A 20,526-nucleotide genomic window follows, 5' to 3' on the forward strand; every position below is an offset into this window, starting at 1 on the left:
GACGTTAACACCATCTTCTTTACCAAATGTTCAGCAGATTACATAATCGTCTGTAAAATTCAAGACTCAGACCAATTTTAATACTTCCATTTTGTTAATTATTGTGTTTTGTTTGTTAAATATTTTACCTTATTTGATCACGTATTTTATCCCGTAATAATGTGTTAAGTTGAATGTTTTTGTTTTTTTACAGTAAAACTACCACATTATGACATGAAAAGGTCACATTTTTTATGTGGGTGAGGGCTCTATGCTCTGTACATCTAATTTAATCTTTTTCATGGTATTTTTCATCATCTTCTGCTGTGCATTATTGGTAGTTGGCAAACTTTCATCTAATCACGCTGGGTGAGGTAGGGAGGAGTGAAGGAAAGGCTGAGAGTGGAACCTGCACTGTCCTCAGTGGAGATCTGCAACCAGACCCTCTTGAAAAATTTGGATCAAGTGGCCCAAAATAAGGATTGTCTGGTGTTAAGGAAAGGGTTGCCCAGCATTAAAAACCACATGTACTGGACAGCAAGATCCTCCAAGGCAGGACCTAAAAAAGTGACCAGAAGGAAATCCATTACAAACCACGTTGAGAATGTGTTTATCAATAATTCTGCTTCCTACGAGGGCTCATCCAGAGCTTCCAGAGACCCAAATAATAACAAGGTTAGAGCCTTTTATCATTGGTGGAATCACTGACTGTTATTTGATTAAAAAACTTATCTTGTTCAGGTTTCCTGGCAGTTTAGAGCTACTTATACTCAATGTTTTTCAGGCCATGTTCAAAGAACAAGCTGCTGCCAAACCTGTGAAAACTGAGCAAACATTTGGTAAGAAATAAGTATTTCAGCACTTTTATTTTGCACCCAAACTCACATACAAATGATGTTTGCAGAAGATTTTAACATTTCAAAACTTACGTTTCAAGGTTTCTTGTGAACATGCAGACAGCAATTTTCAGATCTCATATTACAATGTTTGGAAGATTTTAGTAAAATAATGTGGTGTGTGTCGCAGTGGAGGTGTGGACCTAAATGCAGGAAGGAAGGCAGGAATGCAGAATAAAGCTGTTTGTGTCCAAAAACAAACTGAAGGCAAAACTGTCTCTGAGAAGAAAACAAAATGAACCAGGACACAAAACTGAAACCAAGGGCTATAAATACTGGGAAACAGAGCAAGACACAGGTGATGTGGATGAACTAATTGAGTCCAGGTGTACTTAATGAACAGGAAAGCAAAACAGGAAACAAGACACAAAAGGAGCTAAACAGGGAAAACTACAAAATAAAACAGAGAACCAAAACCGAGAAAAACACATGAAATGTCACATCATGACAGTGTGACAACAATGCCATATCTAAAACTCTGAAAATTCGACTTGAAAACCATAAGGGTGCAACAAGAGGTTGGAAAATGTGAGGCCGAAACTCTATAACATGCATGTTGCACGTATGAAAAATAAAAATTCAAGTCAAAAGTTGTGTTCAGGCTTTCAAAATACTTTTCAAGGTTTCAAAACTTTATTTCAGGTTTTCAATTTTCATACGCTGGCTTTCAAGGATACAGATTATGGCAGGATTCTCATCCAGTAATATAACTACTAAAGATTTTTTTATTATTTCTGTAGTGGGATTATATTTGTTTATGCTTCCACCAACTCCTTTGAAACTTTTTATGTTTTTTCTTTTTGTTTGTTTTATTTTTCTTTTTATATTTCCCATTATGTTAAAAAAAACTTTTTCGATAAAAAGCCGCCTTATTTACTAAATTGTAGAAAGAAGGTCTGTCTAAAGTTATAAATGATACGAGGAAACACTGCACAGTGAATCCTAAAGAAATATCAGTTCACTGTTCATGAAGTATCAGTCTCTCAAGTTGTGTTCTCATCTTTTGTTGCAAATTATCATAATTACTTTATTCATTAGGTTTCCAGTACAAGCCTCTTCTTCATCCACTGGAACAGGAATATATATGGTGAGTAATTCTGATCTAATCTACATGGAGTGAATATCCTCTACACTTCATTAGGGTCCTATTGTTGTAATGTTTATTATTCTAAGCACAACTCGCTCAAATTTTACCCCCTTATCATCTGTGAAAAGTTGTAAAATTTGGTACACACCTCAAGCCCGGCAAAATTTTTGATAATCTGTGGTCCGCATACCCCTCAATGCAAAAATGGCTCTATAGCGCCCCCTAGAAACGAAAAAAATACCCCCATAGAATTGGATGTCTAAAGTCTACTTTGACGTAGGATAACGAAATTTGGCACACATGTCTACTACCTCAAGACCACCAGAAAAGTCAGTCATATACCTGTTGCCATTCCAACAGACTGTCCGCCATCTTGGCGTTTACAACCATTTTTTAGCCCTCATTTTTAAATTGGGCGCATTGTATTTGAACAAACTAGTCCGAGGGGATTCATGCAATTGGCTCCAAATTCAGCAGGAACCCTTCGAGACAAGTTGGGGACCAAAAGTTATTCAAATCTTTCCAATTGGAGAAAGCGTGTTACCGTGGCAACCCATGAAAAAAGCCTTCTTGCCATGAAACATGGTTTACTCATATCTTTGCAGAAATATGAGCGATCTGCACCAAATTTGGCTACATTCATATTTGTTAGGTCCATAGCAGGTCACAAAATGCATTCTTTTGCTTCTCTCCACCCAGAGAGAAGCTAAAAAGTCAATAAAACACATGTTGCCATGGCAACAGGATGTCCACCATCTGGGTGTTTACGCCTATTCATTCACTTCAAGTACGTTTTATATATCCATAGAAATACACTGGATCTGCACCAAAGTTAATTATTTGGTGCCTAACATGTTGCATGATTTGGGGAGCGGGGGTTGTCTTCGGTGTGAGGCTCGGACCCGATGGATGCCACTTGTGGTTTTAATTTACAATTATATTCTCCTGTGTTACCCCTTATCCTTTTAGGAATTAAATTGATCTTCATAAGGACATTCAAGGATCATCAAGGTCAAAACTATTTTAAATAAAAAGAAGTGTCATACCTCAAAAGTAATTGCCTTTAATGTCCTAGTGGCATATAGGGTGATATTCAAGCCAAGCTTCTGAAAAACCTATTAATCAAAAGGAAGCTAAATTACATTTGGGATCCATAAATGTTTTCCTGTCCCCTGTTCTCTCAGGATCAATGGCCAGACTGGGAGACAGTTTACAGAGGCTGAATTAAGTTTCACTTCAGAAACCTGACTCATTTCTTCTGTTAAGTCATCTGAATCCAGCCTTTCCTAAGCCAGCCTGCTTTCCTCGTCCCAAACCCTTCAAGCTTTTACTCCCCTCACCCCTTCAACCTGTTCTGCTGGCTTGAACATTCACATACCTTTCCCCAAGAATTTATTTTAAATTGCTGCTGTGCTATAAACTTTCATATCATCAGCCTGAAGTAAGAAAAGTATGTTTGTTCTAATTTATACAGTGAATTAGAATTACAGGCAGGAATAAGATGTGATCTCTTGTGTAAAGCTTCTTCTGGATTGTTTCTCCTTGCAATTACTCCTTCCTGTTTCATCAGGCTCTGTGAGGTAAATCGTTCAACACCAGCAGTTATGTCAGTAATATCAGTCATTTTATAAGATGATTCTTATAAAATTTAATGGATTTTTATTGAACAAAAGTTCTTGAATACGTTCCTCCAGCCGATATCATTTCACAACAGAAGACTTAAACTGTCAAATATGAAATTACATTATTAGGAAGCCAAACTTCAGTCCCTCATTTCTGACTTCTGCACTGGGAAACCGAATGCCTGCATGGAAATACAAGCAGATACAATCCTATTAAATCAAAAGCTCAAAAAAAAGATGCTGAAAACTCATTTCTGGTGTCTACATCTGTTATAAGTTTGCTTGAGCTGCAACAGTGCCTGTAAAGTTTCATCAACTGGATGCGAAAAACTTTGAGATATCAAGGGACAATAATCTTTCAGCAATAACATTTGCTCTAAAATTATATTCAGCGCCTCCATGATCCACAACAGAAGAACTAATCTCTTGTCAGCGGGAACATATGGCATCCAGATGGAAATTTGCAGAGAGGCACGTCTCACTGCTCGAACTTTATAGAAAACAGTATAGATGGCTGATTAGTATTTGTCTTACCCTTGCCAAATTATAATTTATAAACCCTATAATGTCTTAATGTTTACATGAAAATCATTGACAGGATTCCTCCTTTAACTGTGTGCATCTAAACTTATGTCTGTATGCAATCATGATGTATTGAACTTCGACACAGCAGGGTGTGATTTTGCGTCTGACTTAGCAAAAGAACATCATGTTTGGCATGCATTCTAAAGGAATGTCAAGATGTTCAGATATTGAACTTTCATAAGTTTCTTTGTAATGTGAGTGCTGGTATGGTTCTTAGCTTCTGTGTAATTGAGTTTTTTGTTGGTTTTATGTGACTTTTACTTTATACACTGCTCAAAAAATAAAGGTAACACTGAAGTAACACCTTGTAGATCTGAATGAATAAAATATTTTTATTAAATACTTTGTTCTTTCCATAGTTGAATGTTCTGACAACAAAATCACACAAAAATGATCAATGAAAATCAAAAGTATCAACCCATGGAGGTCTGGATTTGGAGTTATACTCCAAATGAAAGTGGAAAAACACATGAAAGGCTGATCCTACTCAGATGTAATGTCCTTTAAACAAGTCAAAATGAGGCTCAGTAGTGTGTGTGGCCTCCGCGTGCCTGTATGACCTCCCTACAACGCCTGGGCATGCTCCTGATGAGGCGGCAGATGTTCTCCTGAGGGATCTCCTCCCAGACCTGGACTAAAACATCCACCAACTCCTGGACAATCTGTGGTGCAACTTGGCGTTGGTGGATGGAGCGAGACATGATATTCCAGATGTGCTCAGCTGGATTCAGGTCTGGGGAACGGGCGGGCCAGTCCATAACATCAATGCCTTCGTGTGTCAGGAACTGCTGACACACTCCAGCCACATGAGGTCTAGCACTGTCTTGCATTAGGAGGAACCCAGGACCAACCGCACCAGCATATGGTCCCACAAGGGGTCTGAGGATCTCATCTCGGTACCTAATGGCAGTCAGGCTACCTCTGGCGAGCACATGGAGGGCTGTGTGGCCCTCCAAAGAAATGCCACCCCTTACCATTACTGACCCACTGCCAAACCGGTCATGATGGAGGATGTTGCAGGCAGCAGAACGTTCTCCACGGCGTCTCCAGACTCTGTCACGTCTGTCACATGTGCTCAGTGTGAACCTGCTTTCATCTGTGAAGAGCACAGGGCGCCAGTGGAGAATTTGCCAATCTTGGTGTTCTCTGGCAAATGCGAACGTCTTGCATGGTGTTGGGCTGTAAGCACAACCCCCACCTGTGGACGTCGGGCCCTCATACCACCCTCATGGAGTCTGTTTCTGACTGTTGGAGCAGACACATGTACATTTGTGCCCTGCTGGAGCTCATTCTGCAGGACTCTGGCAGTGCTCCTCCTGTTCCTCCTGGCACAAAGAAGGAGGTAGCGGTCCTGCTGCTGGGTTGTTGCCCTCCCACGGCCTCCTCCACGTCTCCTGATGTACTGGCCTGTCTCCTGGTAGCGCCTCCATGCTCTGGACACTTCGCTGACAGACACAGCAAACTTTCTTGTCACAGCTGGCATTGATGTGCCATCCTGGATGAGCTGCACTACCTGAACCACTTGTGTGGGTTGTAGACTCCGTCTCATGCTACCACTAGAGTGAAAGCACCGCCAGCATTCAAAAGTGACCAAAACATCAGCCAGAAAACATCAGAACTGAGAAGTGGTCTGTGGTCACCACCTGCAGAACTACTCCTTTGAGTATGTCTTTCCAGTTGACTATAATTTTCACCTGTTGTCTATTCCATTGACACAACAGCATGTGAAAATGATTGTCAATCAGTGTTGCTTCCTATTGATTTCACAAAAGTGTGGTTGACTTGGAGTTACATTGTGTTTTTATTGTGTTAAGTGTTTATTTTTTTCGCAGTGTATTCAGCAAAATGTGATATTAAACATGAAAATGACCTCAAAGAATATAATCCGTTTTACAAAACTGGTTACAAAATGTCTGCATCTACTTTGAAAAGAGGGGTTGTGGAGTACAGGCAAGGCTAGCTTAAAGCACAGTTCAACAACAGGATGATTCACAGTGCTTTACAAACACAAAACATTCGAGAATACGTATAATTAAAAAAATGAAAAACAAAAGAGAAAGGGGAAAAAAGAAACTTAGTATCGTATTTTTAGCCATTAAGATAAATTGTTGGCAGTTTTAAATACTTTTAGTTTTACTTTGTATTTGGTGTGAATCCATAAACACAATAATTTCTTCAACAAAATCTACTAAAATAATCTGAAGGCAGGTCCTCTTTGTCTCACCAGGTTTTGACAAACTTCATCAATGGCAGTCATGATCCAGGTTATCATCTAACACACAGATGTCAAACTCATGTCCTCGAGGGCCGGTATCCTGCAGGTTTTTGTTATCTCCATGCTCCAAAACACCTGAACAGGTTGACAAGAAGCTGTTCGATCCATTTGATTGGATTCAGGTGTGTTTGAGCATGGAAACAACAAAAACCTGCTGGATTCTGGCTCTTGAGGACTGGAGTTTGACACCCCTGATCTAACACATCCACTCAAAATGTATATTAATAGCCTATGTGTAAAGAAATGATCAATAGGCACACACTGTAAAAGATAATTTGTCACAATTAAAAGTTAAAAAATTATAAATTGTTATGTTTACAGACTAAAACCAGATATAAAAATCATTGAAAAAAAACATTCTTTGCTGGGGATGATTGGCATCCCTGTTGGTCTGGAAAGACTGTTGTGCTAAATGATTAAAATCATTCATTATTATTCTGTTGAATGAAACTCAACATGCTGATTTGTTCTGATTTATTCTAAAAGCCAAAACCAAATCACACAAGAAAAAACGAGCCTCAGGTGATATAAATGCAGATTGTGATGAAGATGACAGGTTGTTTACCAGGCCTAATGATTTGATGAAGTCTAATCAGCATGTGCTCGCTTTGCAAAAAGGAAAGTCATTTTGCTCCATTTTGGATCAGTCATTGAAACTATTTCCTAAACTCTAAACCAGCCTTATCTTATTTTCCTGATCGCAGAAAAGTGCTCTCTGTGATGAGGTGGTACAATAAGCAGCAGACAGTCACACTGTAGACAAGGTCAGATTGGAGAATGCAGCTAGATATGACAGCTGCTTCTTTGTAAATGCTAATGAAAAGGTTTTTTTTTTCTTAAACTTGGATGACACCTAGCTGTTTAAAGCATTTTGTGTTTTTATAAATATCACCATGGATAAAATTCCTCCTCGTTGCTGTCAAGGATTCATATCAGACACACAGCAACTCTGGTTTTAAATGTGTGAATGTACCACACAGACCAGTCACACCAGAGCAACTGCAACAGCCTTAAGTACACAATGTAGTAGTGTAACAATCTGGTTGTTGTAAGATAGGAATACATGTTCAGGCAGTTGTTTTCTGCAGGACATTACTCCTCCAACACCACATAAATCACAACCCCTGAAGACTAAAACACACTGGGATTGTGGTAAATATCGATGACAGTTCAAAAATATATAAGTGTAATTATTTTGTATAATCAAGGTTGGCACTCTCTGTAATCACAGCTTTTCTCCTTTAAAGTATTTACAGCACAATGAACACATGTAACATGTGGAAAGTGGATGCCGGTGCATAGAAACACAAACCCCCCATCTTTCCATCCCGTCTCCAGCAGTTTCATGCCCTCTAACATGTCACCATCTGTCTACTGGTCTTGGAAATGATCTATAACGGTGTGAATCAAGCAGTAGTACTCCATTAACCAAAAATATTTCAGGTCCCAGTGGACAAAACGACTGACGAGAATCTTGTCAAAGCCAAAGACAAAGATGGTTACAGACATTACTGATGAGAAGTGCTACGTTGAGAGGCAAGGCAAGTTTATTAGTGTAGCAGGGTTCAACGGCGGGTGTGCAGAGTGTTTTACTGAGACTGTAGAACATCAGAAAGCAAGAAGGTTGATTGAGAATTCAAAACAAAAGAGAAAGGAAAAAGATAAAGTTGATAAAGAAACAATGCAGACTTGGGCGTTAAAATAAAAAAAGCTATTCTGTTTTTCTGATGCAAATCATCACAAATTAAATGAACAAGAAGGTGAGTGGAATCAGTTTTACTTCTGCATCTGTTTTCTGTTAGGACACAAAGTGAAGTATTTTATTTTTACTCATGCAGTGGCATTAAAACCATTTTCATCCTTTTATTTCTCATACATAGCCATGTAGGGTGTACCTGCCTCTCACCCAGTGATAGCTGGGATGGTCTCCAGCATCCCCAACCCTGAATTGGACAAAATGGTTAAGAAAATGGATGGAATTTCTCATATGTACAAAAAAACTGTCTTTTTCCTTCTGTTGCATTTTCCTGACATGATTTAACGCATGACAGGAAGCACAACACAGGGTCAAATGAAAGTTACAGAATCTAGTCATGATTTTGCTGGAAGACATAACAGACTACACGATGCTGAACTACTAGCTGTAACTTGCCGTCTCATGTCTTGTGATGTATCATGTGTACGAGGCTGACATATTTGTGACGTGACAAGATGAGGATGGATGCTGTACCATTTTCCTGCAAACCAAGTATGGAACCAGAGGACTCCCACTGACATGCATAAATGTTCTGCTGCATGGAGAGTCAATCCAGGTTTGATTTTAATTTGATGTGGGACTCAGGACCAAGAAAAATGATTGGGATCTGCTGGGAGACTGGTAAACAACTGTTTGGAATGAATTCAATTACCACCTGAGAGAGCTTTTTCCAGGTGGGGTACCTGAAATACACAGTCTTTAAGAAGAGGCATGTAGTGATGTCAAGCTTTTTAGTGTTGCCAATTACAAGAACAAATGTGAGCATGCTGGAGGTGAAGAAAGGATGTCAGGCTGAAAAATAAGGCTTTTCAAACTCAGCTGTCTTGGTCAACAATACTGGTGCCAGTCGGATTGTTTAGCTTCAACTTTTTTGGAATGAATAATGGTTTTATTGTAACCTTTACTCAACTAAAACATGCCTGTTCACCCACAGCTGGGGGAATAAAGCAGCAGAGAGGAGAGAAAAAGCAAAGGCTGAAAACAGAAGACAATGGAGGGTGTACAGAGAGGAAAATAGTAGAAAAGAAGCATAATTCATGTGGTTTACATTAAACTGCTCTTGCAAAGCACAGAAAGAGCTGTTCACACTCTGCAAAAAACAAAACATCAGGTCAGTCCTTGGACTTACCAGTCCACATGACAGTGTCCTCAAGTACGACAATGAAAGAGTATGAACGTTGCATATGATGAAAAGTGCTATGATTGATTAACAAAGCCATTAATATGATATATAAATGTAGCCTCTAACACTTTGATTGTAATGGTCACATGATCTCAGTGTAAAGCAGGGAGACATAACATTTATCAATTGTTTAGTTTTACTTCAGAGACCTTTCAACTTCACAGCCATACTGTCAAATACTAAAACATGTAGCATATTTCTTCACTGCAAAAGCTTAGGCTTAAAAAACAAGAAAAAAAATATACAAAAATTTGGTAAATGTTTAAGATAAATTATCTGCCAACAGAACAAGAAAATTTGGCTTGTCAAGACTTCCCAAAACAAGTAAAATTACTCTTAAAACAAGAGGAATTCTTTGGAATAAATCCTAAGAATTATCTTACCTTTAAAAAAAAAAAAAAAAGCATATGTGTACTCAATTTAAGATTTTTAATCTTAGATTTCACTTTTTGTAAAGAGCCTTCCTTCCCCACTTTGGCTCATGAGAATGAAGACCCCCACTAAACATTTCGGTGCAGCTCTCACCTGCGACTTTCTTGCAAGGCTTCTTTTTACAAAAGTGCAGAAACTGGTCTTGAAGAAAAGCTGATGCATGTTTCGGGCCTTTGAATTCAAAGTTTTGATCTTCATCTAATCCATACGTTGCTGGAGAACCTGAAGTAAAAATTCATCTGAGAAAACACTTCAATAAATATTTACCAGAAAGATTTAGTTATTCCAGGATGACTCCGTCATGAGAACTTCAGATGGAATACATTTAGCAGCTTTTAATTATAAGCACTCAGCCAGAAAAACAGCCTAACAGGTGAGTGCTTATTCATTTTGCTGAATCAACTACCCAAAACCAAGCCACTCTCCATTGTCAACAAGTCATTAAAATATTGGTCTGTGTACATTATAAATACTGGTGTGTGTGTGTGTGTGTAAAGTATCTTCCTCTGCTAAAGGTTTTAGTGCCAAAACAGACCTCTTAACCTGAAGCTACAGCAGAGGCACCTGATTCTCAAAATGATGGATGTTTTCAGCTAAATCCAGTCATTTTTTAACCATTTTTCCAATTAAGGGTTGTAGGGAGCTGGAGCCTATCCCAGCAATCATTAGAGAGGCAGGGTACACCGTAGACAAGCCGCCAGGCCATCGCAGGGTCACACAGTGAAACCATTAACACTCACAATTTAGAGCAACCAATTAACCCAACATGCATGTCTCTGGACGGTGGGAGGAAGCCTGTAGACCCGGAGAAAAACCATGCATACACGGGAAGAACATAAAAACCTCAGGGTTACGACAATGAGGGCAGAACCCAAAACTTAAACAGGGGAGGTTAAACAGATTTATGGAAATGTTGAAGGTGGTCTCGCTTAGTCTGGTCATCGGCAAAAAATAATAAATGTTTACCAAGAGCTGGGTGGATGGGCAGCCTCAGAGTTATCTTCCAGAGCAGGGAAAACAATCTCCACTACCCAAAATCTCAAGGTCCAAAACAGTCCAGGGTCCACACAAAAAGGCACGAGTGGAAGAAATCCAGAGGCAGGGTCAGATCCAGGCAGTGATCAGCAACAGGTGGTCAATTCATACCAACAAGGACATGGTAAAGACAGTGGTAGGGGACAGGCAGGGTCAAGACCAGGTACTTTCTCAGAACCAGGCACATGAACAAGCCATGAAGGCTGTTGAAAAGACAGACGATGTCACACTGAACCAATCTAGGGCAAGTGTTTAAATAGCAGCACAGGTGAGGATAATCAGCCATCAGGCAGGAGAAGAGTGCAGCCTGTTAAGGGCTGACCAGAAACCATGACACAGAAAGACCATATATGTCATAAGGTGAAAGCTACACAGTGGACACATGTTGGATAATCTGATACATGAATAAAAGAGGAAAATGCTCTGAAATCAGGAAGAAGAAGCAGCAATGTGAAATGAAGAAACTCTTCATTTTTGCTGTCAAAGTCTTACCTTTGACTTGTGAAATGTTTTTCTAACATACATTTTAGGCACAACGGAACTATAACAATAACACCCAATAAAAGAGTGTGGTGACCACAGACCACTTCTCAGTTCTGATGTTTTCTGGCTGATGTTTTGGTCTCTTTTGAATGCTGGCGGTGCTTTCACTCTAGTGGTAGCATGAGACGGAGTCTACAACCCACACAAGTGGCTCAGGTAGTGCAGCTCATCCAGGATGGCACATCAATGCAAGCTGTGGCAAGAAAGTTTGCTGTGTCTGTCAGCGTAGTGTCCAGAGCATGGAGGCACTACAAGGAGACAGGCCAGTACATCAGGAGACGTGGAGGAGGCCGTGGGAGGGCAACAACCCAGCAGCAGGACCGCTACCTCCTTCTTTGTGCCAGGAGGAACAGGAGGAGCACTGCCAGAGCCTTGCAGAATGAGCTCCAGCAGGACACAAATGTGCATGTGTCTGCTCAAACAGAAACAGACTCCATGAGGGTGGTATGAGGGCTCGACGTCCACAGGTGGGGGTTGTACTTACAGTCCAACACCGTGCAGGACGTTTGGCATTTGCCAGAGAACACCAAGATTGGCAAATTCACCACTGGCGCCCTGAGCTCTTCACAGATGAAAGCAGGTTCACACTGAGCACATGTGACAGACGTGACAGAGTCTGGAGACGCCGTGGAGAACGTTCTGCTGCCTGCAACATCCTCCAGCATGACCAGTTTGGCAGTGGGTCAGTAATGGTGTGGGGTGGCATTTCTTTGGAGGGCCGCACAGCCCTCCATGTACTCGCCAGAGGTAGCCTGACTGCCATTAGGTACCGAGATGAGATCCTCAGACCCCTTGTGGGACCATATGCTGGTGCGGTTGGTCCTGGGTTCCTCCTAATGCAAGACAGTGCTAGACCTCATGTGGCTGGAGTGTGTCAGCAGTTCCTGCAACACGAAGGCATTGATGTTATGGACTGGTCCGCCCGTTCCCCAGACCTGAATCCAGCTGAGCACATCTGGGACATCATGTCTCGCTCCATCCACCAACGCCAAGTTGCACCACAGACTGTCCAGGAGTTGGCGGATGCTTTAGTCCAGGTCTGGGAGGAGATCCCTCAGGAGAACATCTGCCGCCTCATCAGGAGCATGCCCAGGCGTTGTAGGGAGGTCATACAGGCACGCGGAGGCCACACACACTACTGAGCCTCATTTTGACTTGTTTAAAGGACATTACATCAAAGTAGGATCAGCCTTTCATGTGTTTTTCCACTTTCATTTGGAGTATAACTCCAAATCCAGACCTCCATGGGTTGATAGATTTGATTTTCATTGATAATTTTGTGTGATTTTGTTGTCAGAACATTCAATTATGGAAAGAACAAAGTATTTAATAAAATATTTCATTCATTCAGATCTACAACGTGTTCCTTTTGTGTTCCCTTTATTTTTTTGAGCAGTGTACCTACACACACACACACACACAGTGTAATTGCTGTATCACAGCAAGCCCATCTTGACAAAGCAATTTTTAAATTTGTCGATCACAACACGGCACACAGACCATCATTTTGGTTGTTTTAATGCTAGACAAGTAACCAAAAAAAAAAGAAGAAATGGTGGATGTTGAGATGAGATGTTTGAAACTGAGACTCTGAAGCTTGTTTCAGTCTCTTGATCAGACTGGTTTGGATGGCAGGGACGAGGCTTGTATCAAATCTTTCTGCCCACATGACTGATGGTGTCTTGGTTCCAGAATTGAGCTGATCAGTTCAGTATAAAGAGACACAATGAGCTTGTTTTTCCCTCCCTGCCTCATAACAACACTAAAGAACATCAGTAGCAAGAGAAGCTGGATGGTGGAGATGCAAATGGGGGAAAACAAGCTTGTTGTGTATGAGAGCATTTTGATCTTGTGTCGTCCACAGAGGTAACATCTATCTATCTATCTGTCTGCCTGTCTGTCTGTCTGTCTGTCTGTCTATAAAACATATAATAATATGGTATTGCTGCATGTCTCCCTGTGGCCCTTGCAGAAATGGCAATGGAAAGAGAATGACTGTTATAATTTTTTATACTGTTTCTATTAAATTTGACTGTTAATCAGAGTAATCATTAAAATCAGAACTTGTTATATTTCTTTAATTTCTTTCTTTTGACAGTTTCAGTCATTTGTTTCAATATATTTTTAAATTTAATGCCACATCCTCTCTCCGGTGCTGCTGTTTGGAAATGATTTCTTCTCTGCTTTGCAGCATATTTATGCTACAACATGAGGATACAGCAACTCTGCAGCACCTGCAGCTGAAACCCATCTTCCTGAAATCCAGCCTATTTTTCCTCTCAGGATTTATCAGTTTACCGCACCAAATTACAGTCCCAGTCAACATGAATAGATGCTCTGCGGCTGAAGACTGAATTTATTGTTTTTGTGGTGGAACTGGAATTAACAAGATGTGTGGAAGTTTATATAGCTGCTATAATTGCATGTGGTTATGAGATGGCACCGGTAGGGTCCGTCTTTGAAGCTTTGAAGCTTCAAATCTTTTCTTCCTTTTGTACTACCAGGAACAAGCCTCAAAAGCTTCACCAGTCTTTATGCGGCCATCACTAGAGGAGATGGACCACAGGAGGCAAATCTGCACACAAATACTCCAGCCTAAATGCCACAGCCAACACAGAGCTGGTTAAGAATAAAAAACACAGGAAAATAGTGGCTTGATGCTTACACACACAATCCAAAGCTCAGTTCATGGATCTGAAAGCACAACTTAGGCATCCAAAAGGCCAGACACACACTGGTGTGTGTCTTTCGCAGGACCGGCCACATTCTCTTGTTATGGTCCTAGAGCGCCACAGTCCTGCAGGTTTTAGATGCCTCCCCTGATCCAACACACCTGGTTTTTATTAAGTGACTCTCATCAACAGCTTGTTAACGTCTGCAGAGCATGTTGACTCATCACTTATCCAGGTGTGCTGCAGCACAACACGTCCAAATATCTGAAGGATCGCGGTCCTTGGGGACTTTAGACACCCCTTCATTGGAAGCAAATCATGATCAATCTTGTCCGGCTGATGACATTTTACCAGAATTGCAGCTTATGCAAAGTTGCCACTGTGTTATTCTGGGGTTTTCTTGTTGAGGAGAATTTGCAATAGCTTTTCTAATCCTTTCTCCCTCATTTCCTTTTCTAACTCTGAAGTTTGCTGTTGTTTGTTCCGTAGCAAGTCACCATCTGGTCACATGACCCCCTACTGGGGAGACGTAGATGCAAAAGTGTTGCTATATAGGAAAAGAAAAAAGAAAAAAAAAGAAAAAAAGAGAAAAAAAAGAAGGAAAAAAAGGAAAAAATAAAAGAAAAAAAGTGTTGCTAGCTTTTGTCTAAACTTCTGAGAGACCGCCTCATGAGAACGTAAAAACTTTTCTTTTTTTGTGAAATTTGATTTTTCTCTAAATGTAAGTGTTATAATTAGTGGTTTTATTGCGATATTTAGGTTTTCTGTATTCAAGGTGTAACAGAATCGCAGCTACTGATACAGTGACGCAGTGACTCCGGAGTATAATTAATTATTTATTCATTCATTTATTCATTATCTGTACCACTTAGTCCGATGAAGGGTCGCTGATGAAGGGAAGCTGGAGCCGATCCGGGGTACACCCTGGACAGCTCGCTAATCCATCGCAGATTTATTATTCAATGCATTTATTTTATTTAACTTTTGTTTTAACAGACAGATGCTTGAGATCTCTTTTTCAAGTCACAGCAAAAGCTTTACCTCTTTAATGTCGACTCATAGACTGTAAATATACAATATCTTATCATACATATTTATTGTAAAATGATCCCAACAGAAGCTGGTAGCATTTATAAGTTTGTTTACATTCTTCAGACAACCAATAAAAAGCTGCATCAAGCAAAGTTCAGCTATGAGAGGCCGAGGGGGAGGAAAAGGGGGAGGTGATGTATCCCAGGATAAATATAAGAAGCTTCTGACCTTCAAAATCAATAAAAACAAACTGGGTTTATCCCAGTCAGTGTAAACCTTATTGTGGAGGTATCAGTAGGACCAATGTGACAACAGAGAAAAGAAAAACAAAAGCAGAACAACAGTAGTATGCTTTAAATATGCATCACTACATGAAGCATGTACTTGTGTACTTTTAGAATAAAATATTTCAGTTCATCAAAACTTAGAGCTATAAGGAAGGTTTATGTAAGTTTCTATGAATGTTTTGATGCACCGGAGAGACAGGAACTGTGAAAGGAGACGGGCAGAAAGAGGACAGCAAAGGAGAAGACAGGTGAGAAAGCAGACAGGAGGATGAGTGAAAGAGATAGTTTGTGTAAAACAGGAGTTGCATCAATTTTACATCAATTTTTATCTCTTTTTGTCTGACATGACTGGGCGGACTGGTGGAATTAGTATTTCTACTACTGTGGTTGGCTGAAAAACAGTGAAAAAAAAGGCTTTGTGGAAGAACTGAACGTTTTTTTCTCAGTAGTCAAATAACAATCACAACATTGTTATAAAAATTATTGAATGTCTGCATTGATTTTCTTTCTTTCTTTTTGTTGTTGCTTTTGCTTGTCAGAAGAATAATAATAATGTTCTGGCTTCATTTATAATGGCTGTTCGGTTTGTTTTGTCAAAAAGAACTCCTTTAATAATCTGAATTTTCTTTTCTTAATTTGTTTATTTATTTATTTATAAATAAAGAAGAAGAAGAAAAGAAGAAAGAAGAAAAAAAAGAAAAGAAGAAACAACAAAGTGTGTTCAGTGAGAGGCTTCTTCAGGTCCGATGTAAGACTGAAAGATACAGAAGATCATTCCTGCCAGCATCAGCATCCGGAACAAGACCTCCTCTAGTTAATTATTATTATATACTACAATATCGAATGTCCCTTTGGGGAATAATAAAGTATTTTTCATTTAATTTTCATTTCATTATTCCTGCCTCTGACTGGAGAGGGCAAAGAAAACGGGATAACAAATGAAGAGAAAGGAGCAGGTGAGTGGAGGAAAGAAAGGATGTAAAACTACACCAGATAGAAAACAATGACCCTCAGGTTCGGGAACACCAAACAACCAGCCGCCACACCTGGACATAAACGCAGCAGAGAATTTCCTACTGCCGTTGCAGGAAAACAAAGCTGCACCATATTTATTATCCAGCTCTTACTGGTATTTTGGTGGTGGATGAACAACTAGCAGTGCAACTGAAACACAGCAGCTTTGTTCAGGTGAACCAGCCTGTTGGACCACACAAAGACGGAACTTCAATCAGGAAATTATCGGCTTAACGTAAAACTAATAAACCATCAAAAAAGCGATTAAAACGGTAGCTATAAAAAGTTCCTGCTTGTGCACGGCTAGCCGTTTATCAGAGTAAAGTTTTGTTTATCTGTATTTTCTTCAGAGACATCAGAGTCCAGCTGTTCCACAGCAGAACTCTTAGTTTTCTCCTGAAAACAACTCCTCCGGGCAGATCTGAACACATCTCTGATGAGTTATGTTCAGATTTCTACTAACAACAGAGTGCAGGCTCCCAACATAAAAATCATTTCCTGCTCTCTTCTGTGGTGGTCCACACACCAACACACACCAGCACATCTGGTGTGTTGGTATTCTTTTGCCATATCACCCCCTGGTTCTGTTACAAGCTGCAGATTTGCTTGTTTTTGGTGATAATATGTCTGCATTCCTCGTACAACTCTGTTGGATCTGCTAATGAGAAGAGCAGTAATATGATTTTGGCTCTTGTGTCATTCATTTCATCAGCTTTGTTTTATTTTTTATCTATTATACTTGTTTGGTATCACGGTGCTAAGAGAGACTATGCAGGTCTGTCTTGAACCAGTCTGGATTAAGGCGGAGCTGAGATGTGTTTATGTGACTTCAGGCTTTATTAGGAAATCGTTCCAGACTGACTTTGTCATATACAACCATAGATTGCTCTGGTGTTAGACAAACAACACATAACACATTATATAAAGATTAATTTAACTCATTTTAAGCTAAAACATGCTAAGTCCTACTTTACTGCTTTCTTGGAAAATAACAGAACAGACATTTTGGGAGTTTGCAGTCTGGAGCATTCAGGAACATAAATTAGTCCTGAATGTCTTCCACTGATTTTCTCTGGATGTTCCAACAAGTTCAGCCTGGGAATTCCTTTGGATAGATGATAACGCAGTGGAAAGGTTTCAGGCGTAGCTCCACATTACATGAAAACCAACTGCAGCGTGTCGGCGGTCCATGGCCGACATACAGGATATCATGACGCTAATCAGACGAATAATAAAACCTCTTTTTGTTCTTACCAGCACTTCAAACAATACACGGAGGAAAATTTACTGGATGCATTCACTAAAGATATAATATATATCTATATATGACGAAAGATATTTCACAATATTGTAGCAATAGCTAATTTTGACAATCCCATCCCCCCATTTATCAAATATATGAAAACTAAAGCAGACACACCTACACGTGAAATATAACAGACCACAAACTCCTCAGTACACCAAAGTATTCAAGAGTCAAAACAAGGCAATCAGTCTGACAACTGACTGAAACTGAATTATGTAACATGGAAATGATCCCAAAGACATAATCAAATCCACAACATTGAGTCCAGACCTCGATGTGATTCAGTAGCCCAGACGGTAAGGGTCTAATGTGCTGTAGAAAATGTGCCAAACCTCAAGCAAAGCTGAAACAGGGAAGGGGCCAAAATCCTCCACAACAACAGTAATGTGAGGAACTGATAACATCATACAGTAAAACTATTCAAGCTTCTGAAACGGCTTCTGCTGCATCATAGCTTGAACTTGGTTTGAACACACTGCTTATGCATTGGCTGCATTTTGGTTAATTAGCCTTAACAGTGAACAAGCCTGTCTAACAATAAATATATAAACCTATGAGACAGGTGCCGGGCTGAACAACATGCATGCAAGATGTAGAGAAACAGAAGTGCTCTCCCTGTGGGGCTTTAATAAATAAGGCACCCGGAGTGTGTGAGCTTTTCCTCTCCATCTCCTCGGCATTAGGATGCTCTGCAGGCAGTAATCAGGAAAGATAATTATACATTTGATCATTTAATAATTCTCTAATATTCATGGTTTGTGATTTGACTGAAGCGCGTGAAGTGTGTGTGACACAGGACTCTGACTGTGAACCATGAAGCATCTCTGAGTTTATGCTACTGAGGTTCTGAAACACGTTCACTGATTCACAGTTCAGACTGTGAGACCACAAGAGGGGGCAGTGTGTGCAAAGACTGGGACTCCGGCTGTGGTACTTCATCATTTTAATTAAATCAATTTAAATAAATCACACAGAAATACTTTTTCTTCTTCAGGTGTATTTGATGAATTCTTTTCAAATGGGTTTCTGTCGCTCCGTCACATTAATAGTTTCAGAAGAATTCCCATGTCATCATCTATGTTCCTGCTTTTAATATTTATTCCAACACAGGAATAATAGAAATGAAAATCTCCTAGGTATTTAGGCTTGATAACCACCCCTGTGCGTTTGGAACCGGGACCAAATGAGTGATTTACCTGCGTTAATCCATAATTATAATCATTGAGCCTGCTCATTGGAGGGATCCGGATTACCTCGCTCCATAAGTGGGTGTGCAGCCACTCTGTTTGAGCAGAGGAGCGCCAGGACAGCAGTGAGACGCCGAAAGTGAATCAGGAATCAGCAGAGCTTTTTCTTGTCTCTGACAAGCAAGCTGAAGGAGCGCGCTCTGGTTCTGGTGCTGTAATGCGCGTAAAAGGCGCGTCTCTCCGCTTTTACGCACAGCCCAAAGTGGAGGATAGATTTATATGGAATTTACACTTGATAATCAATTCTTTAATAGGCTTTTTCACATTTAAAACACAAGTTTTTAAGCGGGAATTTCCCAGACTGCGAGTTTAACTTTAGTTTGAAAAGTATAGATTCTGTTTCACATGAGGATTAGGTTGACTTTATCCACGCTCCGTCTTCCACCGCAGTCCTCCATCCACCTTGTGGTGTCAGGTTTAGTGCCTACATTCCTTGCAGTCGTAACAGAAGAATGGATCCTTTATTTAATTTCACCGATGTGCCAAACATGACCATTGGCTCCAACGACACCAGGAACAGGACCGAAGAGGGGAACCAGTTCGTGCAGCCAGTGTGGAGAATCGTCCTTTGGGCCATTGCTTACAGTTGTATAGTTATCGTGTCCGTAGTGGGCAACGTGACAGTGATCTGGATCATTATGGCACACAAACGCATGCGGACTGTCACCAACTACTTTCTGCTGAACCTGGCGTTCGCCGAAGCCTCCATGTCTGCCTTCAACACGGTCGTCAACTTCACTTACGCTGTGCACAACGAGTGGTACTTCGGACTGGTCTACTGCCGCTTCCACAACTTCTTTCCCATCGCAGCTGTGTTCGCCAGCATCTACTCAATGACTGCCATCGCTCTGGACAGGTATGCTTTCTCCACATTACCTGACACATGGCGAGTCATTTAGGTCCCATCACCTTGTAGCTGCCTGCAATCAGTTTAAGTTTCCAATCACCTGACAGAAAAACAAGCTGCACATTGATCTGGCTGATCGATGAGCGTCTTCTTGAAGCACCAAATGAAAACTTTGAAAAGCAAAACACTTCTCTGGAAGATGTGTGTGTGTGTGTATTATTTCGGCTCAGGTTCTTTGTTTTTCATCATGCATGTCACGTGCATGTCCTTAACACGCGCTTGTTCATGTATGTTTCCTCCTGTGTGTACTACTAGGATGTGTATTTGTGTAGATGGGTCTGTTTAGCTGTTTAAACTGTTTTAACTCCTCCTTTTTGTCGCTGCATGAGCTCATGTGTCTGTTGGAGAGAGCTGCTTTCCTTATGTCAGAGAAAACCTTTAGCATCCTTCCTTTAGGTGATCAGTTCTGACTCCAGATCTATGTTACGTTTGCATCTAGTGATGAGGAATGAAATGGTGTGTAATGATTTTTGCAGGAGATCCATGACTGTGGTATTTTCTAAGATTAAGCTTAATGGTATCCCAGGAAGTAAAAACAAAAAGCTGCACATGCACCGTTCTCACTCTGCCATTCAGTGCAATTAGTCCATCAGGAGAAAGTCACAACCCAGATATACTGAAATACTGACATAAATTAATAGCAGGGAAGGAATGAAGGCAGTTCAGAA

General features: G+C 40.4%; 1 protein-coding gene across 1 annotated transcript in view; it reads left to right on the top strand.

Moving 5' to 3' along the window:
• Window positions 1–19,403: 19,403 nt before the first annotated feature.
• tacr1a (tachykinin receptor 1a) overlaps window positions 19,404–20,526 on the top strand; it is a gene marked incomplete at both ends in the record, with an annotated part of 98,955 nt that continues 97,832 nt past the window's right edge. Inside the window, one exon of the mRNA XM_079250713.1 lies at window positions 19,404–19,807. Coding sequence (XP_079106839.1) covers window positions 19,404–19,807 — 404 coding nt within the window. The remainder of the gene's footprint in view (window positions 19,808–20,526) is intronic.

Source organism: Telmatherina bonti (genome assembly GCF_933228915.1).
Source record: "Telmatherina bonti genome assembly, chromosome: 13".
NCBI classification, from domain to species: Eukaryota; Metazoa; Chordata; class Actinopteri; order Atheriniformes; family Telmatherinidae; genus Telmatherina; species Telmatherina bonti.